Consider the following 26,090-nt stretch of genomic DNA (forward strand, 5'->3'; position numbering starts at 1 on the left):
TTTGTCGTAAACTCCTATTCAAGTCCTTTAATTTGGCAGTGTAAAATAATCTGTTTTCCAAATATTTTCAGTAAAAAGAGGTGCTTGGGGAGTGCAGACAAGGCAGATTCTTTTTGTGATGATAAGTTATTTAAAAGGAATGTAAAATGGACCTGCATAATTCATCTATCCTAATGGAAACCATAGAGATGCTCTTTTAAGATCCACTGATACTGATAGGAAATTTAGGCTTTTAATAGCATCTGAGCATGGCCAGTGTATAATTAAAGTTATATGCAGGTATTTTCAGCCAGGAATTATTATGACAGAGATGTAATATTGGAGCGTCCGCCTGGGGGTGCGATAATTTTCTGCGCAGTACGTCTGGCAATATGGTCATCTGCTTGAGATCCTAGAAGAGATACAAAATAGACTGTCGACATTTAAGTAAATGAAAACATGTATTTGATCATACAGTACGCTCTTATAGTTGCAATTACATGGAGATAATTAAAAGCAAGTTCAGCCAGCAATTTTACGTACTCTCTCTCTCTCTCTCTCTGTATGAATATGTATACATGTATGTATATGTGTGTTGTGTATATAATTACATATCATAGTTATCATATAGTCGATATGGTGTGGGTGGGTGTATACATACACACACCCCCATATCTACTGTATAACTATATATGTAATTCCTCCAAAGTAAACAGTGTTTAACCAGATGTGATTTGTTTTTGATTAGACTTCATGGAATTATTCTACCAAACATATTTATGCTGAGAAAGGAAACTGTATAAATTAAGGCTGAAAATTGCCAAATTCAAGTGAAAAGAGGTTTTGGAAACCAGGTCTTCATATTCACATGTACAAGAATGCTTTTTTTAAAAAGCCTTCAACTTCCAGTCTTTTAATCAAATATGAGGAACTACTAAAAGGGAGGAATTTTGTATACATTAGTTTCTATAGAAGAGATTTATGATTGTGCTTAACTTCCATAATTGAAATTAATAAAAAATAAAAAATGCTTAGCTAGCTGGAATAGACCCAAGGGATTCTCGAATGCGTTGTATGTAAGTATTTGGTATCAAAAAAATCAAAGTTCTGGAGTCTGACACGTGACTGGCGTGTAAAGTAGCTATAGCCTATTGGTAGGAATATCATCATCTTTATCACCACCACATTCTTTGCCATCAAGTTGGTTTTGACTCTTAATGGCCACACAGATTTTCTCCCTGGTGATTTGTCCATAATATCCTTCAAATCTTCTCAAAGAGCATTGATTGCTACGTTACTTGGTCAACCTTCCTTGATGCAGTTCCATTTCCTTCTCTTTCCTTCCACCTTTCCCAGAATTAGTCTTCTTCAAGAGAATTACTGCATGTCTTTTACTTAATATATAAAATGTAGGATAATACAATCCTAGCCATTTGTGCCTCCAATGGAAACTCTGGGCTAATTTGTTCAATGAAACGTTTGTTTTCTTGGCTGTCCATGGTCTTCTTGTGAGTCTTCAAAGGCTTCGTTCTATCTAGGTTCTTCAAAATCCAACTGGCTTGCCCTATTTGTAGGTATAGACACATCATTTGAATAACTTACCAAGACTTCCATGGGTGCTCTACTAAGTGTTAAGCTGCAGTATTTTTATTGACTACTTGTTGCTTTGCAGTAATGTTGGTAGTTGTTATTAAAAGGCAGGAGCTAACTTTTATTTTATTTTATTGATCCTATAATCCATTGCATCAGGGTGGAGTTGGGGCAGCTGAATGGAGCTGAGCATTTACTGGCTGGATGCCCTTCCTGATGCCTACACAGAGCTCATAGCAGATATTTTTCTTGTGTGCCTAAAGAAAGAAATACTTGCCACTATCTAGGATCAAACTCAAATCCCCCTGATTGTGAGACAAGAGCTCCACCGCTGGGCCACCACACTACTCAAAAGGCAGAAGCTATCTACCGCTTTGATAATTTTATTTCAATTTATTGTACCTGTTGTGATTAGTTTGATCCTCTTTTTATATAATTTCACTCCCATTTTTTTCACTGTGGTTCTCAACACTTATTACAGATGCTTTGCATTTTGCCCGATATCAGCATAGAGCAGGTACTTGATGTTTCCTCCTCCAATTTTAAAACCACGCTCATATTCCAATCCAGCTTCCCTTAATATACATTCAGCATATATATTATCTCCAGATATAAAGGGCTAAAAAGTTCCCAAGAGCTTTATAATGACTGAAATATAAGTCATGCACTGCTTACCAATTGATGATCTCAAAGATGATAGTAAGCTGTCATAATTCTGTTATCACCTCAATTTTTTCTTTCTTTACAACTTGACTTACCAGACAGACTGAAGCCTGACTGATGAAGGTTGCGGATTGGTGGAACCTGTATTTTGCCTGAGCAAGTAGCTAACCTTGAGGTAGGAGCTGGAGTAACAGCTTTAGCGGTTACTATGACATCATGAATAGGCCCATCATAAAGCCCACGAGGTACACCATGGATTTCAGCCAACTGTAAACATGCAATAGAAGGGAGAACCGTTATAATTCCATGGACAACTTTATGGGTAAACAATTTAGGATTAAAAATCAAGCTTCATTTAATTTTCATGGCTACAATACAGAAGGGATCTGCCATTGTCTTCTGGTGTATTATGGAACACAAACATGCTCACATACTAAGCATGTTGTGCAAATGCACGGGTCATATTCTGCAGGTTTAAGTTTCTACTTAATACAAACTTAAAAACTGAATATATAATGGTGAGAATGGCAATGGCAATCATGGAAAGAAAATCCTAAATTCAAATCTTTAACTATAGGAAGTTCAAATCTTTGCTTAACTGTGACTTTCGCTGATCTTTAGCCAGCTGTCACCTAGGTTCTCTTAGCTTGTATTATATACTAAACCATCCTGTAGTTGCTTTATTTTGGCTTCGTGTGTTGCATAGCACCTGTACTACTACTGTAGTATGCCTTAGGCTCCTGTATGAACCTGGTCACAATTTATTTGCCTAGGCTACCTCACAATGTAGGCATAACTTCTTTTTCTCAGAAAATAGAAAATCTGGACCTACGTGAAGGAAAGCCAATGATTTAAAACCTTAATCGAAGACCATGTTTCTGATTTTCCCAGTCTTTGTCCTGGACTTTTGATGGTGCAGACATAGTAACCGTTAACCAACAAAGTCATGGATTTCGTATAGAGAAAAATCCTCACCCTATTCCGGGCTTTTATTCTTTTGTAAACAAAATCAGGGAATGTCTTCCGAGGAATGAAACGACCAACACCTGGGGTGACACAGAGGTTCCCATCCTCCAATACAACCTTCCCTTGACTTATAACCACTGTGGGGACACCACGACATTCGGCTCCTTCAAATATGTTGTATTCCACATTCTGGCAAAGCAAGTATTACAGACTCAGGTTAATATTCAAACAAAACCACAGGACTCAATGCACCAATGTCCACGCACATCATTCAAACAAAGGTAGGAAAACTATACACTCAGGGATGGAAAGGTACATATAATCTTTATATTCTCCAAGTAATATTGTGAATATGTGCCATTTTAAGGTGTAGGTATGGCACACACATTAGTCAGTCTTTTATACTAGGCTTATGCATGATGCTGGACCAATATGAGAGAGCCTTAGGAGCCCTATACATATACGGTGCAGCACAATTCAACTATCATTCATAGAACTCAAGAATATAAATTGCTCAGCCTATGAATTTCCCAACGAAGTGTTTTTAAAAGCTCTTTTATCTAGCTTTAAAAAAAAAGATGAAACTTGACAGAACAAAGAAAATGACTTAAAGGCCCAATTCGAGAGAGACAGAATTTATAACCAACGATAGATGTAAAACCTCAACATCAAATATTATCTCCCTTGACAAGGCAGGGTTCGCAATCACAGAAAGAGGTACCCAGATATGTATGTATGTATGTATGTATGTATGTATGTATGCATGCATGTATGTATGCATGCATGCATTGTATCACAACCCCTGGTATGCCCTAATATGGGAGGGAGCATACTCCCTCCCATAACACAACTGCCTGATATGTAATACAGCCCAGGTTCGAATCCCAGTAAGGGTATGGCTAGCTGATGAGAGCTAAATAGCTTGAAATAGATCTATACTAGTCTCCCTTTATTTATTTATCAGCACAAATGCAACACACACACACAGTGTGTGTTTTCACAGATTTTCACGGGTGTAGGTATGCTGGTCTTTTTGTATTCGGGTCTTTTCCCGTGTAAGATTGAGATTGTCATTGGAATGTGGCATTGAATGCAATTTCTTGTATTTGATTGCTTAAAATGATCTTCATCTTGGTGTATTCGGGTCTTTTCCCATGTAAGATTGAGATGACGAAGACGAAGATCATTTTAAGCAATCAAATACAAGAAATTGCTTTTAATGCCACATTCCCCCCCAAATAATGGCAATCTAAACAAGCTACAGCTTGGTTTATCTTTCTAACCTATTACAACTGAATTTTTCTTACTATCCCAGAGATAGAATTTTTAATGCATTGAACCAGGTCTCCCAGTAGCCTAAAGGAGTCCTCCCAGAATGCCCTGCTGCAGATTTGTACTTCTTTTGGCCAAAGCCTAGTCAGATGTTCCTTTGAGAAGCCCGATGGAAGAGCCGTAGGGAAGGGTTGGAACTCTGCGTGAAAAGACCAAGTTCTGACACACACAGATTAAATCCTCGCACTACAAAGGAAATCCTGAGATTTCCTGCCTGTTAATTGAGACAGGACTGAGTTAGATGGATCAGTGTGCTGTATCTGAATTATGTACCTTATGAAATTCAACAATGAGATTGAAACCATTGTTATTTCTTCCATTTCTGCCCAACATTTCCCAAAATGAAATACTCGAGTAACAAAATTGTACTAGCAAATGGGCACGTAGTTATGAACAAGAAAAAAAATCCCTCTATGATGAACAGGTTTAATGCAACTAAAGTTAAGGATGCTTATTTCAACTGTAAATTAAGCTTGCAATTCATATCTAGTAATTTGTACGTAGCATCAATACTACCAAAGTTAACCGATGCAGAAAATGATAAAGGAAAACTAGCAAGCTCAGTCAGATCACAATAATGACTATTATAAACTATGGAATATCTAATCCAATGAAAAATAAAATAATTGTAATTATTGTTTGCTTTTACCGAGTTGTGAGTTTTTGCCGAAATGATCTTTGTAGCTTTAGAGTTCCAAATAACCAAATCAGCATCTGACCCCACAGCAATCCGCCCCTTCCTGGGATAGAAGTTGAAAATCTTGGCTGAATTAGTGCTGGTCACTGCAACAAATTCATTTTCGTCCATCTTCCCCGCTGCCTAGAAATGAGGTGTGTGTGTGTGTTTGGAGGGAGAGAGGAAGGGGGGAGAGGAGGAAAGGAAGAGAGAAGTTGGAGAAAAAACATGAGGTGGGAAAAATAATAATTTGAATTATGTTTCTTATGAATTCATGAACTAAAATTCAGACATTCCTTGATTTCACTTTCAAATGCCAAATAAATGGCAACTTTTTATTATATGTTCATTGGGTAAATAAATTATTTCAGAACACCAAATACCACTGTAAGTAACAAGACAAAGGAGGGCTGCTATTAGTACATTTAATGGGAAACTTTCCAGAAATATCTAAGATAAACAGATATGGGTGATAAGACTAGTTCTGAGAGCCTCTTGGGGTTCCAATCTTTTCACTCACGGGCTGCATTGAGTAAAGAAAACTCTCTTGGGCCGCATATAAAAGTTATAATATAGTTCATGTATATAAATCGCATAATAATGTTAAAAGCTTACAATCCTGCGTGGCTGCATGCAGCCCACAATCCATGGGTTGAACATGTTTGCTCCAGATCAGTGGTTCCCAATCTTTTTTGGCCATGCCCCACTTAAGCATCTCTAAAATCCTGATGCCCCCCCCCATGTGATATATAATTCTTACTTTACTCAAAAAGTGAACTTTACTCACGTGAAGGAAGCCTAAAAGGACATTAACTTGGTTTAAACAAGGTTCAAACTGCCTCCATTAAAAATCAAATTGCCCCCTTGTGGGGCGTGAGCCTCATTGCTCTAGACAGAGCCTCTAGATACATTGATCTACCACTTCACTAATTCCAAGTCATGGGGGGTTTGACTCAAGCCATGAGAATCCTTCTGATGAGCTAGAGAGGAGGTTGAGATATAAGGGATTTAGAGATGGCATTGATTTCTGTTCTCTTTTAAAGGCATGGCAAGTTTGTCTCATAGCAACGAACTTCCTTCCATGTCAATCCCAAACGTAAGCATTTTGACTGATGTTTTTGTTAAAAGAAAGGTAAAGGAATTCCTGCAGATTTTTCTCCGCTAGCCGTTGGCTGCCTAGAGGGGGCGGTTTCATTTCAAGGCCACTGAGCCAGCGCTGTGTGAAGACATGTCTGGGTTCATCTGGCCAGCATGATGTCATAAAGTCCTGTTACCTTCCCAATGAAGTGGTACTTAGTTATCTATTTGCATTTGCATGTTTTCAAACTGCTGGGTGGGGTAAGAGGTGAGGATGGGAGCTCACCCCATTGCATGGATCTCAGCTGCCCATTTCCCAGCTGACAAGCCCAGCAACTTCACTTATGAGCCAGTCGCCAAGAGTCTAAATTTTGATCATGGGGACAACAATTGTTAAGTGTGAAAAATGGTCCTGGTTTTTTAAGTGCCATTGTAAATTTGAACAGCGTCACTAAACAAATGGTTGTAAGTTGAGGACTACCTGTAAACCGAATGTGCATCCTTGAATTTGCCCTTTATGTCATGAAAAAGTAAAGTTTGAAAATCCCAAAGCAAACGAGGATGTTATAACCAGTTAAAACTTCATTATTTTGTAACAAACTTTTTCCGCTGAACTTACCACACATTTTTCCCAAATTACTGACATTCGTTCTTCGATGCCATTTGTTCCTTCTGGAATCAGAGTGAAGTTATCCTTTCCAACTGCCTTCTGGGCTGTGGTGAAGGTACAGTGAGCACTGCCCACCACTTGGAGATCTCCACTAATTAAAAGAAATGTCAAATCAATAAACAAAAAGAAGAGGCTCCAAGACACTCAACATCTAAGGCACTTCTGAAATTTGATTTGAAGTCTCATCGGTAGAAAGGAAAGAACGAACAAGTTTTTTTTTTAATTCTTAAAGAGTACAATATAATTTATTTTGGTATTATTTTATAGTTGAAAGGATGCAAAATCCACATCTTTCCACTGCTTTATAGCTTTCTCAGCTCTCTGCAATTTCTGGTCTGAATAAGTACAATGAAAACCTCCCTCCTGTTATCTTCTCTTAGATTTAATTAAGGGAAGGAAGCCAGGGAGGTTACAGAGGACTGTCCAATGAAAACCATAGTTTGATGATGTTATAATTTAATAACTGCCCTCCTTTGCAAAAATACGATATACTAGATTTCAAAGCTATGGACACACCAAACAATATGTCTTCTTAATGACTACGGTGAAAGCCTGCCAATTGGTTGCTATTATCTGGATCCCAAGAGGGATTCTTGAGATCCAATTATGCTGTTTTCCTGCTCTCCACTCTGCCCATTGAGATATCTCTTGGGCTCCAGACAGGCTTCCTGATCCATCTGATATTTTTCAAAATAATTTCTCTTAGTTAAAAAAAAGTGGGAAGTTGATATTCTGCCAACAAACACCAGCTTTGAACAACATTTATTTAGTTGTTTCCAAGAATGTTTGCGGCCCTGAAATGAACTTCTCCCAAATATTTCATGAAAAGTAGATGAAGTCCATTACTTTGGAAATGTTCACAAGTATCCAGAAAAAAAATCAAGCTGAGGTAGAAGAATCTAGGCAAGTGTTACAGAACAACCTCATTAGATCACAATTAAATGGTGTGGAACTAGCCGGATTTCAGATGTTTCCTCCATCTTAGAAAAGGTTGAAAGTCCTGCATTAGCTCTTCCCATTAAAATTTTGTTTTGCAGATTGAGAAAATGACTTACCAGGCCAAGAGCGAAGAGAGATAATCAGGGGTTGTGGGGTCTGGACTGACAGGTGGAGATGTGACAAAGGCTGCCGCTTTTGCCCAATTCTTACTCCAGTAATGGGAGCCATCAGTACCAAGGCTTGCTGTAATGGGCTCTCCATACACAATGGTGCCTAAAGACATAATTGTGTGTTGGTCATTCCTGGGACAAATGAGATGAAGTCTCTCCCAACTAGAATAGAATAACAGAGTTGGAAGGGACCTTGGAGGTCTTCTATTCCAACCCCCTGCTTAGGCAGGAAACCCTACACCACTTCAGACAAATGTTTATCCAAAAACTTCTTAAAAACGTCCAGTGTTGGAGCATTCACAATTTCTGGAGGCAACTTCTGTTCCACTGATTAATTGTTCTAACTAGATGTTCTTCAACTAGCGTGTTTCCCCGAAAATAAGACAGGGTCTTATTTTCTTTTAACCCAAAAATAAGCACTTGGCCTTATTTTCGGGGAGGACTTATTATTTTGAGGTGCAGGAGGCGGTGAGTGTGGTCACCTCATGGCTGCTGCTGTGTTGCAATATTTTCAGGAAGGTCTTATTATCCAGGGAGGTCTTATTTTCAGGAAAACAGGGTAGTTCTGGACATTTGATGGGAAGAGACTGCTCCTGTTCTTTTTTATTTACACAACTCTTATATATGCAGGTCTTGGCCTTTTCTCGTGTAAGATTGAGAGTATCTTGGTGAAGTTTCAGGCTGGTGCCTTCAGCTTCGTGCTTGTGCGAGCAAAGCGTGATTGGAGCTGCCGTCTTTCTATAAATATTGGTGGGGTGTGTGTGGAGTGCTGGCTTTGTTGCTGTAAGCGGATTGGTTGGCTGTGTTGCTACATCTTGATTAGTTGATGGAGTTAATGTATGCAGATTAGTCGGCTGTTTTGTAACATCCTATGTGGCTGAGGTGCTAGCTGTGTACCCATTAGTCTTTTGTGTTGTAACGACCTGGGTAATGGGCTGTGTGATGACATCCTGAGCTCTAGTGTAGTGATATCCTGAGTCCTTGTACTGCAACATCCTGAGAGGTTGGCTGCATTGTAACATCCTTAGTCTTTGCGTTTAACCTCGTTGAAACGTCGCCAAGATTCCCTCAATCTTACACGGGAAAAGACCTGAATACACCAAGACCTGCATACCTGTATCCGTGAAAATCTACAAAAACAAATATAAATATAAATACAAACACACACACACACGTCTGGTGCTGGGGAAAGAGAACACACGCTAAGAAAAATCCGGTGATAGTTAAGTCCAATGACAATTTCTCGAATGGACAATAACCAAATTAGCAAATCGCTAGGGGCAAATCTATTCAGAGAAATGTAGAGCTTTTCAGGTAGAGAATGTATCCCTGTGTTTTTTTAAAAAGCTGACATTTCTGGACCTCAGGGCTTCTGCAATAGGAATGATTCTAAAGGCAATGTGACAATTTGACAGTATCTTGCCTGCAACCTCCTCGCATGTGAAAGCCACTGCCACCGCTAAGGATGCAGGCATGAAAGAATTTCAACTTCACTTTTAAAAGGAAATCAAAACGCACTGCTAGCAATTTTGCTTAACCTCCCGAAAAAGTGCGCTTGCTATAAATGTGGCAGTCTGGATCCTCTCTTTTTCCATTTAAAAGCTCTTAACATAATAGAAAACTACCCATGGTTTTCAAACATCAGGAAAGTAATTAGTTCTAATGCAGAGAGGCTGAGGAAGGAGGCAGCGACAAACTCCTTATGAGAAACTTTCCCAAAAGGACTGCAGGGACCTGCAGAGTGTTTGACTAGAGTATTTCCAAGAATCAGACACGATGGAACAAAAGAGAGAAAAAAGCTAGGCTCAAGGTAACAGCCGTTAAATGCAATTAGTCCTTGACCTATGCGCGCAATTGTACCCAAAGTTTCTCTTGCTAAGTGAGACATTAGTTGAGTTTTGCCTCATTTTATTATCTTTTTCACCGCAGTTGCCAAGTGAATCACTGCAGTTGTTAAGTTAGTAACATGGTTGTTAAGTTAACTTGGCTCCCCCATTGACTTTGCTTCTGAGAAGGTTAGAAGACGCTGCAATCGTCTTAAACAGGAGTCGGTGTGAATTTTGCTCAAGTGGCCATGGAGGTGGCTGAAGCAGTTTTAAGTGTGAGAAAGGGTCATAAGTCACTTTTGCCATTCTAAATTTGAACCATCACTAAATAAAGTGTTGTAAGTTGCAGATTACCCGTATCTGCCAAATGGGTTTATTGTGACCAGACCTAGATGGCATTCCATGGAACTGAACTATAAATAAATAGAAAATAAAGAGAGAACCAATGGTTTATATTGTATAACAAATAGGTATTCAATATATTATTCAATACAGAGAATGAGGGAGTTGGAAGGGCTGTTCTGATCATTCAGTCCAGCTCTCTGCTCAAAACAAGAATTTAATTTAAAGTATCCAGCCTCTGTTCAAGTGCTGGTCATGCGCGCATGTCCGCTGGGGTCACGCATTGCTTTATGGGTGTGGCCACCACAGCTCCTGTGATCAGCTGCAATTTTCTCATTTATTAAGAAAGGTTTTGTACACTCTATATAAATATGTTTTATTTTTCCTAATTGAAGAACTATGTACCACGTTAACCTTCATATTGGGAAACATTCATATCCCGCCCCCAATCATTAATAAAAATGAAGAAGAATGGTTGAAAAACACTAGAACAACTTCGAGGCCGCAAGAGTTCATCTGTTAAATTAGCAAACAATTTCTCCGTCAATCATGGTTTATATTGTAAGTTTTAAAACGAATCAATTTTCCTCTTTGCTGAAGCTTAACAAAATTGGGATGAGAAATAACTGAATTGCATTACCGTATATACTCGAGTATAGGCCGACCCGAATATAAGCCGAGGCACCTAATTTTACCACAAAAAAACTGGAAAAGTTATTGACTCGAGTATAAGCCTAGGGTGGGAAATGCAGCAGCTACCGGTAAATTTAAAAAATAAAAATAGATACCAATAATGTTTTTGAATATTTATTTCAAAGAAAAACAGTAAACTAGCGGTGTATTCAATGAAATACTTCACTCACCTCATGATGCTGATGTCCCGCTGTGATGATGATGCCCCGTGCAGCCGCGGGAGCGATGTCCCGCCTCCTATGACACACGGCACAGTGATTCCTATCATTGGATCACTGTACCAGAGGAGGTGGGACATCGCTATGTGGCTGCTTGCCATAACAAGGAGGAGGTGGGACATCGTTGCAGAGCGGCAGGAGGGGGAGGAAGGGGAATCGTAAGACAGCCCTGCATTACATTAGAAGGTGAGGAGGGGGGATGGTGCGGTGCGCGCTGCGCGGCAAACTGACACAGAGGGAGGGGAAACTCACAGGGGCGCCGGGCCATTCACGAGTGTCACCCAGCGGCATGGCCCCGCCCCTTTTCCTCCTCCATTTCGGGCAAATTTTTCACTGACTCGAGTATAAGCCGAGGCGGCTTTTTTCAGCCCAAAAAGTGGGCTGAAAAACTAGGCTTATACTCGAGTATATACAGTAAATAGTAATGGCATAGGATAGCAACTATAGATTTATTCTTTAGCTTAGAATGGATGGATATTATACAACTATTAGTACTGGTGCAACTACTAACAACATTATTACTCTTACAGTCTGGATACCAAATTCTTGGAAATCAGTTCAGCTCAACTCATAATTAGCAGTTGCTGTTCTTTGTTTTTCAAACTTCACCTCCGCCACGTTGTTTTCCTAACTTTTGCCTACAAATGCAGGATCTACTTTTTTTCTTTTCTCAGGTTAACAGTGCGGGGATTCATGGGGTGCAACAGGAATGGACCAACTAACTTCTCAGTTGAGCTGTCATGGGCAAAGGGGCTGACTGGCCCCAAAGTCACCCAGCTGAGTTTCATGCTTAAAATGAGACAAGAACTCAGGGTTTCCTGGTTTCCAGCCTGCAGCCTTAAAACCAGAAGACTGACCTGGCTGTCAGGTTCCAGCACGAAGATGTATAGAAACAAGGTTCAACTTGTCATCAAGAAGGAGACGCGAAATGGCGCTTACCTTTCCTCTTGGCCTGGGCTATGATATCCGCAGCGCCTCTGCTCATAACCTTCGTGACATACAAGGGGCAATTGGCTTGTTTTGCGATAGTGATAGCACGATACACGGCCTCTGTTTCAACCTTGGAAAAGATGGACAATCAGATACCTGACTCAAAGTGACTCTTTCATCCAGACCTGCATGGTTAAAGGATCACTGGAATCCAATCTTTTTATTCCAATTTTTACTCACGGGAAATTGGCAGTTCCAGAAAAAAAATGGGAAAATTAGCGTTACGACTTTTGATTTTAGAAATTGTGAACAATTCAGTTACGCATTAGTGATTTCAGGTTGAAGCTCAGTATTAAACAACTGGGAATTGCAAACCTTCATAGTCAAGGCATACATGCTATTAAAAAGAACAGGATTAGGATCACTGCCACTCAGAAAAATTTAAATCAGATTTTTCCCCCCATTATAGGTAATCCTCAGGTTATAATCATAACTGTGCCCAGAATTACAGTTATAAGACATTCTGGTTGTTAAACAGGTTACATGCATTATTTTATGGCCTATTTTGCAGCAGTCATTAAGTGAATCACTGCAGTCATTAAGCGAATCTATTGTCTAAAATTGGTATATTTTGCAGGAAAGTAGAAATAAATGCCAATTTCCGGCAAAAAATAATGCTGTAAGGTGTCTGAGGAATGTTATTAATGGCTATAAATGAGGACCAATTGCCAAGAACTCAAAATGCGACCAGATGATGGGGGGAGGGGCAGTTGTAACTTTGAACCAGAGTCTTAAGTAGCTCTGGGGGGGTCTGTTGTAACTTTGAATAATCACTAAGAGACAGATCGTAAGTCAAGCACTTCCTGTATTTCTCTGTGCCACTTAGAACATTTTCTTTTTAACAACTTATGAACTAGTTATCAAAAGTATCTTACGAAAAACATTTTTTTTACTAATTTTTCCCTTTTAAATTATGTTTCTGTTTTAGTACAAAAGGTGTATAGTTTGATCAAATTCTGAAATCTTCGTGTTTTCTAATCCAAAATTAGAATAAAAGGATTGAGATCCTAAATCAGGGGCTTTCCCCTGAGGCCAATGTATTCTTTGAACTGTCCATGGTTCTGTCATCAATGGAAGATTTTAATTCACTGTGCACAAATTCCTGGGACTCCAAAGAACAGCCCACATTGGATTCTATCATGTGAGGAATCAGAGAAAATGCAGTGCTTAGCTCAGGAAATGTGGAATACATTTGGCATATACAATTTGCAGCAAAAAAGAAATCCTGTTCTAAAATCAAGCACACATGTAAAATTATTCAGTTTTTCCTGAAATTTATCAGTGCAAAAAGGGAATAATGTAGTGCCCTGTAATTTCACTTGAGAAATTCTTAATGCAAGAAAAACTAACGTGTCAGGAAAAGATTAGGCAAGATTCATTTTCTGTGAAATGCTAACATTTCATAATGTTGCATAAATGTTCCTGGGGTACATTTAAATATAGTATATATAGTTTTTATTGTCATTGTACAAAATAAATACAACAATATCTGTATCTTCACACATCAAAGTGTTTTAGTCCTTTTGAGAGAATTTTTTATTTCTTTCTTTGTAGCCTTCTTGAAAATATGAAAATGTGTGAAAATTTGCAAATGAACCAATTTTGGGGGTGGGCATTTGGAAATTAAGCTAATTTTGTGGAACAATACATTTATTTCTATGAAACAAGTTAATATTACCTCTTCTGGGTGGCTGAGGACATGACCTTCTGGACCTGTAATCCCCAATTCCAGGAGTCTTTTTTGCTCCTAAATCAATCAATAAACACCGAAAGAATGATAACAACAAGATGTACAGATATGATACCTCAAGTAAAAAGTAAAACTTTATAAAACCTTCACTTTTTGAAATATCCTCTCCTGGCTGGATGCTCTCTGGATAAGTATTGTGTTTCCCCGAAACTATGACATGTCCTGATAATAAGGCCACGCCATATTTTTCATGTGGGCAAAAATATACGCCCTCGTCTGATAAGCCCCCTGGACAATTCCCCCCCCCCCCCTCTAGCCAGGCACAGCACCACTCACCAACCTAGCGATATCCCGAAGGCGCCAAGTCGCAGGAGTCGGGGGGGCAAAGGCCCTCACATTGCTTGCCACCTTCGGGATACGCTAGGTTGGTGAGTGGTGCTTTGCCCAGCTGGAGTGGGAGGTTGCCAGGCGGCTGCTCTCACGAGCAGCTGCCCGGGAACCCACCTTTCCAGCCGGGCAAAATGCCACTCATCGACCCAGAAATATCCCAAAGGCACTAAGCCCGTGGTGCTCTACCCAGCTGGAAAGGAAGGTTGTGCGAGAGCCTGTCCCGCCCCAGCTCATGTTCCTCCCAGCCTCAACATGCACACACCCCTCAGTGCACCCCACCCATGTGCACATGACCCCTGAGCATGCACGTGCATCTCCCACACATGCACGGCAGAGACCTGAAAATCAGCTGGCTGGTGGGAGGCGTACGTGCATGCGCAACAGAACTGAGCTGGGGCAATGTGGCACACATGCCATAGGTTCCCCATCACAGCCCTGGGGTAACTCTATGACTGATCTACTAAATCTAAATACATTCTATTTTACAATATATGCAAACAAGATACTTTTGAGAAATCTTCATGACGGCTTTTAAAGGAAATGGATACATCTGTGTTTATCTGAGACTTTAGCGGCTGGGGAATTCTGGAAGTTAAAATCTATCCATCTTAAACAGGCCAAGTTTAAAAAACACTCCCTTACGAGTTGGTTTCCTTTTGGAAAAGAGATGATTTGGACAGCTCCTTTTAAAATAATAATTCAACATTTACTCCAAGTTGATTAATTATAAGTCACTTTCTGATTTTTTAAACATCTTTGTTTAATATTGATTTCATTTATCTCATTTATGAAAACCCTTACGGATACTAATATTAGTCAAAAACTGCACTCTTACAATTCTGCCATATAGAAGGTTTGACCTGCAAAGTGTCCTGCTATTAAGCACCAAATCATATTATGGTGAAGAATTGGGAGAGAGATATCAGCTGAAATTTCCCCATCAATTATGAATCTCTTAAGGTTTAAAGTTGGTTATCTCCATCTAGAACGAAGGGGGATGGGTGCAGCTTTTGAACTCCTTATTTTTAGCTTACCCAACCCTGAAATTCAGGAAGCAGCTGAAGAGGAGGGATGCGAACATGTCACAAATGATTCAGAAGAAATCCTTTGGACCTGGCACAAGGGCGACACTTCTGTCATCCATTAAAACAGCCTACCATTTTTCCTGCTTCTGTACAAGCTCGGTAAGAAACACGGCTGCTTTAAGGCTCCCCTCCAGTGATTCTTAAACTGTAGAGTGGGCTTAATGAATAGCAGAGACATGTGGTGCTTGGTGAGGCCTGAAACCTCCATCCAAATCACTGTCAAACTGTAAATAGCCCTAGAGGAAAAAAATGGGCTTCATTGGACACTCACCCATGTGGGATGATGTCATGCCTTAAAGAATAGATGGGACTATTAGCATGTAAGGTTTGGCCATATTTTTGAAGACCATCTAGTCCAGGGGTGTCAAACTCAAGGTTGTTGGCCAGATTCGGCCCACAGGGCCACTCTGGAAACAGTGGAGGACCGGCCCACGGTGCCTCTGCCAGTGAAAATGGATTTCGGGAAGGCTGCGTGCTTCCTTCCCAGGCTCCAGGCTCCATTTTCACTGGCAGACGGCTTCAGGAGAGAGTCATGGCCAAAAATGGAACCTTGGGTGATGTGGAGCTGGACTCCCCACCCACTGGGGTGAAACACAACACTGATGTTGCCCTCAATGAAATTGAGTTTGATACCCCTGATCTAGTTCATCTCTCATCTTCAATCTAATGCAGTGTTTCTCAACCTTGGCATCTTGGGCATGTGCGGAGTACAAATTCCATCATTCTGGGAGCTGAAGTCCACACCATCTTCAGGTTGCCCAGGTAAGAAACAACAACACTGGTCTAAGAAATTCCCCAGCCCTCTGGGGTCCAAGATACTGACTTTGTTTTCTTAGGAAAATGGCATTGTCTAAAGGCAATAGATGGGCGGATGCCAAGTTGCAGATCTTGGGTGATTATTTGGGGGAACTAGCCTCAAAAGTAGCACAGCATTGTAAAAACTGAGAATCAAATTATAAGTCTATGGATTGGATTTTATTCCCTTCCTTTCCTTTTTATAATGCAAGGGGGGGAAGTATAGCAGAGGGAGGCCGCTTCAGGCTAATTTTCAAATGACATGAAAACAGACTCAAGGCACATATAAAAATGCAGGAATGACAATCAATCAGAAGGTGGGGCAAAATGTGTATCCAGAGAATAGTTGATATAAGCAAAAGCTCTGCCAATACTTGTAGTCAATCAGCAAAGAACTGGGATCAAGGCTTGCCACAGAAGTATGTCAGCGATACCTTAAGGCCATTATCTTCTCCCTACTACTGATGAGAAGGGGAGCCCCTGCTATAACTTTAGCTCTGAACCAACCTATCAGCTGCCATAAAGCTGTTGAGGGGATTCCAGTGATGAAACGTCTGTGCTTTTGTCTGCCACGAGCATATAGGAGTGGTCAGGCTCAGGATAAGGGAATGAGAACAAAGAACATGTAAAAGAGGAAAGCCAGAAACTGTCATGGATCCTAGTTTTCTTATGAAGTTTCCATAAGTGCCATAATATTTGCTGGCATTCTTGTAGTTACCTACAAGAATGTAGGTAAAGTTACTCTTCTGATTTTCAGGAATGGACACCCAGGGCATTTGTTTCTTACCTATTTTGGAAAAGACTTTGGCCTCTATAAATGGGAATGTGACATATTAGGTTGCTATATGGTCCAGATTTAACGATAAGCTCAACAATTCATTCCATGCAAGTATATACAGGTAATCATTAACCTATGACCATTAAATGGGACTGGAAGTCATTGTAGTCATAATTGGAGTCAGACCTGACTTTACAACAATTCTTACAGTGGTTGTTAAATGACTCACCCAGTCATTAAGTAGACAATAGACCTGTGAATCAAAGCCAGTTTCCCCAATGTGCTTTTTGTTGGAATTCAGCAAGATGGTCACAGATGGTGATCATGTGGCCATAGGGCATAAATGCAAGCTAGTTGTCAATTCCTTAAGCCAAAAGTGAGCAAAAAACTGCCTGCTTTTTGCTCATTTTTTCCCCTCCCCAGCCCCCAGGAGCACTCTGGAAGCCTCCTAAAGGCTATGCAGGCCCTTTTTTTTGACAAAAACCAGGGGCGTTTTCATGAAAAATGGGCTGTTTTGGGGAGGTCTGCAGAGTGTAAAAACTATTTTTTTATTTGCCTCTTCAAAATCTTGGTGCAACTTATACTCCAGTGCTCTTATACTCTGAAAAATACGGTACGTGGAACTTTGGTTTTCTTTAATTGGGGAGAATTATACTTAGATCCTTTAATCAGTATAATCTAGTATTCTTTTCCTTCACTGTATTGCCACTATTCCAGGTAGACTTTTTCTATTTCATGACAGTAAGCAAAATAAGCAGTATAAATGATATCATCTGCAACATTAATATGCAACTCCCTATCACATCCCAAAATGTAACACGGCTAATTTAAATAATTACCGACCTAATATATGCTAATGAGCACTGACCTTGGTAATGTGTGTATTTATCAGACAAATAATATCTAAAGCAACAGACTTCTTTAGGCATTCAGTTGAACATGTGGGAAGCTTTCAATTAAAAACTTAATACTAGTCAGGTCTTGCCAACTGCAGGAAACAGTAGAATTAAGAAACGGAAATGCATCTTGTTTCCTTTTTAAACTAAAAATGTCTATACCAGGGTGAACATTTTTCCTACCTCATCAATGATGTCTCCATTTTCTGCATGAACTTGGGCAATGGCACCCATTTCACGAATAAGGCTGAATATTTCATACATCTGCCAGGAAAGAGAGAGGGGGGAAAACAAGTCTTAAAATGTAATAGTTTACATTTCTGTACTACAATGTCATTAAAACTGGTGTGCTTCCATTATCTTTAATTACCTGAGCATCAGTGCATTGCAGTTTGTCTTTGTAGGACATGAAAACAAGGAAAGAGTTCACACCTTAAGAAAAAGAAAAGTGAATTATTGATTGCAACTGAAATAAAAACAACAGTTTTTAGGTTACAAAGCTTGGCTATCTATATTCAGATGATAAAAACATAAGACTTTATTTAACAATGAAACATAATCAATGCTCGTGGTTATGTTTCTAATCATGAAATTGTTTACTTAGAAGTAAATCCACACTGGCAATTTAGTTATTATTGGTGCTGCTACAATAGAATTTGTATTTATATAATAGAATGATATTTATATGCGTGCAAATAATTTCAGCTTTCTTGCAGCAATCATTCCACCAACTGTAACAGGGAAAACAGAATATTTAGGGTTTCCCTGGAAGATGCTCACCAGAAGAGTTTCTAAGAAAATCTGTTAGTTTAGATAATCTGGGTTAAATGAGAGCCAAAGTCGACCTCTGAATTCCATAACCAAATCAACCAAAGCAGATTTTCTTCACCCAACTTCAGAACTGGCCTTCAGCATTCCAGCAGCAACATAACCACTCACGCATCGTCATGTTTTCTGAAGAAGCTTTACTCAGAAAAACGGCTTATTTTTTTTAAAAAAAAAATATTATTGGCCAAATGTTATAATAAACAAGCATTCAAGTTACAATCTGGTGGTACTCTGATAAGAGTTTAGGACATCCCAAAATACATCATATTCCTTTCTTCAACCTTACGGGGGAAAATCGGATACAAGCTACCAAGGGTGAAATGCTCTCAAGTCCGCTACCGGTTCGCTTTGCGCAGAAGCGCACCGCAGGTGCTAAGAAGCCTTTTCTGAGTCTACAAAGGTTAGTAGAACAGCCTCAGGGGGAAACAGCTGTGCCGTGTGATTTAGATTCACTAGAAAGCAGGATTTCCTGCTTTCTATCGAATATAAATCACACAGCACAGCTGATTGTCACACAGCTGATCATTGGAACTTTAAAAAAAAACTTTTAAAAAGCATTTTAACTACCAGTTCAGGTGAACCAGTAATTAAAAGAATGCTTTAAAAAGTTTTTAAAAAAGTTCCGACAATCAGCTGTGTGACTATCATGATGTGGCATGCGATCATCGGAACTTTTTTTTTTTTACTTTTTAAAAGCCTGTTTACTACCGTTTCGGGGAAATCGTCGTGAACCGGTAGCATTTCATCCCTGCAAGCCACCCACTTCTTCTGAGATCAGGAATTCCCAAACTTGCAGGGGCCTCAAAACAAGGGTAGAGGAGGGGGCAGTGAATGAAATGTGTGAGGTTTTGGATCGGAAGTGTCAGGGTTCCAAATTGCATCTGAAATAAAATCAGAGTCCAAGGCAAGAGATTACTCAAAACACCAATTTATTAAAAGAGTCATGTTGGCACATCTGGGAAAATCCGAATCTGAAAGCTTCCCGGTTTTCCCACCCAGTTTAAAGTTAAGACCCTTCCCCAACACCCACAAGTCCATCACATGGTCCAATCTTCCACTGCCACGAAGACAGATTCCTCCCATCCCGATCCGGCAAGGTGCAGAGACAAAGTCGACCTTGACTTTCTAAGAAGAATGTTGTTATGGCTACATTTTACCCAACTCCACATAATCCCCCCTCCCAGTTTCCCCACAATAGAAAGTGTGGCAGGCCTGAAGTCCAAAAAGAAAAGACATGACAGGCAGCTTCCTTTCCCTCCATGAACATTGACAAAATAAATATGCATCAGACACATACGGATCCTGCTGCTTTCTGTCTCTGTCTTGGCATTTCCCAGTCAGCAGGGCGTTAGAACTTAGGGGAAGTGAGGACTATATCTACTCAATGGAAGTATAATTCTCTAAAGCTGCAATCCCTTACAACTTACTTGGAAATAGGTTCCAATGGATTTAGGAACATAAATGTAGAATTACACCATAACAGAATAACATTTGGGAGATACTTATAATCCTGTATTTATGGTACAACCAGAATCAAATCCCACACATGGGAAGCTACTGATGGAGAGAAGCACCACTTGTCTGGAGAGTCTTCCTCAATCTGATGTTCTTCAGATGCGGCTTCAGAGGACGACTCCCACTACCACACATCACGGGGAGCATATCCCTCTGTCTATTTTGCTTGAGATACTTTTTGCAGGTAGAAATCTACAAGAGCCACAGTTCCTGCTCTCTTGAATTGTCCAGATCTTTCTCACCTTTGTCTTTCACAAGAGCTTCCAGTTCTTCTTTTATGCTCTCATGCCAACGTGTGATGTCAACATGCAGAGAATAGTCACAGCAGGCTTTGCTATCTGCGTTTTCCTTCCACTGGTCGTAGGCAGTCAGTAGGTTTGTTCCAGATTCAGGGAAGACGTGATCAACTTGAGAAACAAAAACATTTATTTAAAAGTAAGGATTGAATTGCCCAGAATCTGATGAATGCTTTTCACTTCAAAGAATAAAGCACAACGAAACTTTGAAATACATATAAATATATTCAGAATAATCTAAATGCATTGATTATATGTGGGTATCAGAATTCTTCCGTAAGTTTTAGAAAAACAAAACTGCAGAAACATTGAAGAATTACAATGACATGAGAACATGAGCATTTAATTCTGCTGTGCGGAATTATTGAAAGGTTTTTTTTTTTAAATGAACAAATAGAAACATTGTTCTCTGCAGGTAAGTCCTCAACTAACAACAGTTTATTTAGCGACAGTTCAAAGTTACAATTGGATTGAAAAGTGACTTTTGACTGTTTTTCATCTATGATCATTGCAGCATCCCCATGTTCATGTGACCAAAATTACACTTGCTTGGGAACTGATTCATGTTTATGACACTTTTTAGTGTCCCAGGATCAGGTGATCATCTTGTGTGACCTGACAAGCAAAGTCCACGGGGAAGCCACCAGTGATTCACTTAACGGTGGCAAGAAAAGTTGTAAAATGGGGCAAAACTGACTTAATAAATTTTCACTTAACAACAGAAATGTTGGGCTCAATTGTAGTCCTAAGTTGAGGACTACCTGTATAGGTACTCTATAGGTACGTGGTGATATAAATGCGTCCACGTGCAGTATAAGGGAATTATAGTTCTTTATTATTAGAGTTGAACTTTATCTGAATTTGCTCAACTTAGAAGACAAAGAAAATCTTTTACTGGCGTCAAAAACCAGAACATACAAAACTTGCTAGTGTAAAAGAGTTTACAGACATATGGACAAGTGCAAATCATAAAGTTAACTGAGCACATCATATGACTGTGCATTCTGCATATAACAAAATTAAGTTATAATTAGAATATCAAAGTCACTGTTATTTGCAAGTTAAAAGTATAAATAAAGCCAGCCAGAATGACTGGGAAATTTATTTAAAAGTGGGTTTATCAATTCTGAACAAAAACAGCATAAAATGGGCAATATAAATACATGTGTTTCATGATTCTTTAGTAGCTGCTTTGTTGTATGGGCAAAACCTTTATGTGAGTGATTGCCTTGGGAAGGTTACCAGATCCCTCTATCGTGGTTTTAATTCAGATCACGTGACTCCTTCACTTCAAATATATGAATAACTTGAAACATGCTGATAAGTTGGGACGCCCTCATTTGAAATGAAGAAGAAACAGCTCTTGGGCTTCCAAGTTTCCTTTATTTATTTATTTTAACAATGGGTTCTAAACAATTCTATTATGGCCTGTTCTGGATAAATGAATGGCCAGCCTTGCTAGGGCTGACCAAGGAGACAATGAGAAGGAACAGGTGAGCACAGGTGCAGAACTTGGCAGGATGCCCAGTCACAGGACACACAGGGTAGCTTTGAAGGGTAGCATGAAAACTGATCTGCTACTCAGGAACAGAAAGTCTCCTCCTCCCCACCTCAATGCTGCTGGGGGCTACTTAGGAATAAGCATCACACCAAAAGGAACCTCCCAACACCAGCATTGCTTGCATTCCTTGCTTTCTTCTCAGATGACTTGAACCAACCTGTGATGTCTGAACTCTTGATTGACAACTTTTGTTTAACGTCATTCTCTACTCTTTTATTTCCAGATCTGCATGTTGTTGGGCTTCTTCCTTTCTAAAACTGCCTTTTATTTGCTATGACTACAACTCTGGACTAGACTCTGTGAACCTTCGGCTTCAACTCACCAACACCAATAATTTTGCACCCTCACTGACACAACGACAATCACTCATTAAACGTGTGTGCTGCCCAACTCTGAGCCACTCTACCTCACCTTTTTTCACTGCTCCCATCCCCCATCTCCTCCTACCTATCACCGTATGACTGTAACCTTGTTGCTTGAATCCTTACGATTTATACAGATTGTTTCCTAGTACCATTCGATTGCTTTCTTGTACCCCATGAATATCATTAAGTGTTGTACCTTATGATTCATGATGAATGTGTCTTTTCTTTTATGTGCACTGAGAGCATCTGCACCAAAGACAAATTCCTTCTGTGTCTAATCACAGTTGGCCAATAAAGAATTCTATTCTAGTCTACATTTCTCATGCAAGTTTCATATGACTGCTCAGTCAAGCACTGTAGCTGTCTTGTTGGTTGTTAAGAGACACAAATCCATCACTAAACCAGCTACACATTTGCTACCATGCGATTGTTCCCTCTAGAGCAGGACAAGTACATGACAAAGTGACTACATACGTATCATGGTGGTTCCTCCTGCCAGAGCTGCCTTTGTGCCTTGGTAAAAGTCATCGGCAGAAGTCATTCCCATCAAAGACATCTGTAATCTAGTGTGGACGTCTATCCCACCTGGCATAACTAACTGGCCATAAGCATCAATTGTTTTCACTCCTCCGGGAACGATCAGATTTTCTCCAATTTGCCTGAAAATGACATTAAAAATTATAGGGAAATAAGACTTTAAAGATATTCAGCATAACTGAAACACCCTGAAATTGATGGAACATGCTAATGATGACTTGGTTCTTCTAAATGCAACGAAAACTGGAGGTTTAATTCAGTAAATTATATTTCTGATTGTTCACAGAGTTGTTTTAAGTTACCTTTTTTATGACTAAGAGACACTTTAAACATAGAAATGTCTCACACTCACAATTATTCAGCTCTACATAAATAAAGAGAAAAAGTGCCACCTTGGAGTAACATTTCTGTCAAAGTTATAGATATATTTCTTTTGAGGTGAATATGCTGCTTTTCTAAACTTTACTTTCCATATAGGTATGGTAGAAAATATTGGGGAATTTGGGGTTTCAGTGGAACATCACATCAATTCACTCTATACAGATAAAATGTAAACATGCTGTTTCACGTTCAATGACGTGTAATCTAAACTAATTTATTCAAAATAAAGCACCTTAAAATAAAACTATATGCAAATATCTACTAGCTTTCTCCAATCTAGGGACTTACAAACGTATCTGAACTATTAATTCTTAAGATTCCTGCTGGGGAAGGCTGTTATAATTCTGCATATAAAAATACAGAATAAAAATATTTAAAATATCAACACAGACTAAAATCATGTTGTGTATTATACAAGTTTTTGAAGCAAATATATATAATCAAATAACCAACTTACTTAATCAAACCATCTTCCACAAAGATATCTGCATAAAATGATTGATCGTCATTGACAATCTTCCCTCCTTTGATGAGCAAGCGGTCAGTCTAATTTAAGTAAACAAAACATTTCCAAGGTAACGTCAGATGTTTCATTCAAAGGCCACAATAGGTATGTAATCAGAAACCCAATGCATGTAGAGCAGAGATTGCAACACAAACACATTTTTCAAATTCTGAAACATGCATTTTATTTAAATAAAACATGCGTAACAAAAACAGTTCGTGCATCCTTGTCATTGCGATTTTGCCAGTTATAATTTGAAAAATGTTCATTTATGAATGTTAAGGATTGTACCATTAAGGTGGCCAACATTTCTATTATAGCGTATGAAGAAGGACAGGCAGCTCTCAATAAAAATGGAAAGGTTTTCTATATTTTTTAGCCTTGGAAATAAGGAGGGTTGATTGTATTCTCATAAAAAGCCTTTGTTTCTCCTCTCTCCAGGCCTCCCTACCACTTCAAATGCCGCCTCCAACACAATGAGGTACGGACCAATGCAGGCTGTGGCATAGCTATAAACAAGGGGCCAAAAGGGGTGTGTGTGTGTGTGTACTAGTCAATTTGTTTCCTTTCATCTGATATTCTTTCGTAGATGAATATACATGTTAAAAATACCATACTTTCTGTGTCCTCCGTTTCAATGAGCACATGGGAAATTCCATGATCTTTTCAGTAGTGACACTTGGGATAGGAGACGGCTGACAATTTGTGAATCTTCTGTAACCTTCACTTACCAAGCAAGATACCAATTGATAAACAGATAGACACAGGCAGTCCTAATCTCAAAAGGAACATCGTTTCCATCAAAGAAATTGAATGTTGTTATGTAAAACGAATCAATAATAACCATTAAGCAAGGGAGAAAGCAATACAAAAAAGAAAATCATTTTTATTTTAACACAACTCCAGTTTTATCACAAGCAGAAATGTATGGCTAAAATTGTCTTGTGACTGAAACTTTATTGTAGATACTTCTAAAAATACATGAGTGTTTGCCTTTGTCTTTAAAAAACTCCTATGATCACGAAGAGTTGACACTGAATTAATTGGACACTGAATTAATCAAAACTGGCTTCTTTATTAAACTGAGATGATGGATATAAGGTTAGTCATCATATTCAGTCTCATGGCCATATGGTGCTTAGGTCCCTAAATGCAGACTCACCCAAAAATGTAGGCGTTGAAAGTAAATAATCTGTACTTGCATTTTTCAAGGTATTAATAATCTAAAGCCTCCTTTGCCTCTAACATACAGGTAGTCCTCAACCTGTGACCACAATTGAGCCCAAAATGTATATGCTGAGTGAAAAATTTGTTAAGTGAGTTTTGCCCCATTTTACAACTTTTCTTGCCACGTTTGTTAAGTGAATCACTGCGGTTGTTAAATTAGTAATCTGGTTTTTAAGTGAAGCTGGTTTCTCCATTGACTTTGCTTGTCAGAAGGTTGCAAAAGTATCACATGACCCAAGAACACTGCAACCGTCATAAATGTGAGTCAGCTTTCAAGCATCTGAATATAAATCACATGCAATAGTCAAAAATTGTCATAAGTCACTTTTTTCAGTGCCACTGTCACTTCAATCGGTCTGTTGTAAGTTGAGGACTACCCGTAATCATAAAAGATGTGGTCTAAAACCGGTCTGTCGAACCTGTGGGTCCATGGGCCACATGCGGCCTTGCACAACCAGTAATGCAACACGAGATGTAATAAAAATATAAAAACTAAAAGGAAGTTTGTTCAACTATTCTGCTTCAATTATAACCATGGAAAAACCAGATAACCCCGAGCCACCTGTATTTGTTTAGCTTCTTTTCAACTCAGATTCCAGAGCTGGTCTGCTCTGGCCCATACAATGCTAAACAAAGAAACGTTTTTAAAGAACCCCTCCGTCAGTTGGGATCAGGAGACCCTTTGGTCAAATGCTTACTCGTGTAAAACCTCTTATACCCCCTTAAAGCAATATTTTTCATTCAAGAGGAACAGCGGAATATTATCAAAGAAAAGAGTCAATGCAGAGAGACTTAGCCAAGTTATTTAACATTAGATGGGGGACTGCAATGGGGAGGGCATGCAGAAAGTACCACCTCTTTCTTCCATTAAAGCATTTTAAGAGTTGATAAGTTATAGGGCCATTAGAAGAAGAATGGTTCACCAGCCAAGAATAAATTGATAATGCATAAATGAATTATGATAATGCATACTTAAATCTCAACTCTATAAACCTTAAGTGGCATTAGAATACAATCAAACATATTGGCCAGGATCCAAAAATAATGGCTATGTTCACCCAGGAAAGATTAGGCCAATGAATTTAATGGGGAAGAGGGGTTTGGAGCCAA

At 39.2% G+C, this 26,090-nt stretch overlaps 1 protein-coding gene across 2 annotated transcripts in view; it reads right to left on the reverse strand.

Annotated features, from left to right (window-relative positions):
• Positions 1–299: 299 nt before the first annotated feature.
• The window catches only part of DPYSL4 (dihydropyrimidinase like 4), a 31,323-nt gene continuing 5,532 nt past the window's right edge, over positions 300–26,090 (reverse strand). For both annotated transcript variants that reach the window (XM_032225461.1, XM_032225462.1), the window contains exons 2-14: positions 23,706–23,794; positions 22,805–22,989; positions 20,351–20,515; positions 18,136–18,197; positions 17,949–18,029; positions 13,810–13,878; positions 12,081–12,201; positions 8,009–8,165; positions 6,899–7,044; positions 5,180–5,346; positions 3,208–3,387; positions 2,328–2,499; positions 300–391 (exon numbers count right to left, since the gene is read on the reverse strand). In XM_032225461.1, coding sequence (XP_032081352.1) covers positions 300–391; positions 2,328–2,499; positions 3,208–3,387; positions 5,180–5,346; positions 6,899–7,044; positions 8,009–8,165; positions 12,081–12,201; positions 13,810–13,878; positions 17,949–18,029; positions 18,136–18,197; positions 20,351–20,515; positions 22,805–22,989; positions 23,706–23,794 — 1,686 coding nt within the window. The remainder of the gene's footprint in view (positions 392–2,327; positions 2,500–3,207; positions 3,388–5,179; positions 5,347–6,898; positions 7,045–8,008; positions 8,166–12,080; positions 12,202–13,809; positions 13,879–17,948; positions 18,030–18,135; positions 18,198–20,350; positions 20,516–22,804; positions 22,990–23,705; positions 23,795–26,090) is intronic.

The sequence above is a fragment of the Thamnophis elegans genome, chromosome 10 (assembly GCF_009769535.1).
Source record: "Thamnophis elegans isolate rThaEle1 chromosome 10, rThaEle1.pri, whole genome shotgun sequence".
Classification (NCBI taxonomy): Eukaryota; Metazoa; Chordata; class Lepidosauria; order Squamata; family Colubridae; genus Thamnophis; species Thamnophis elegans.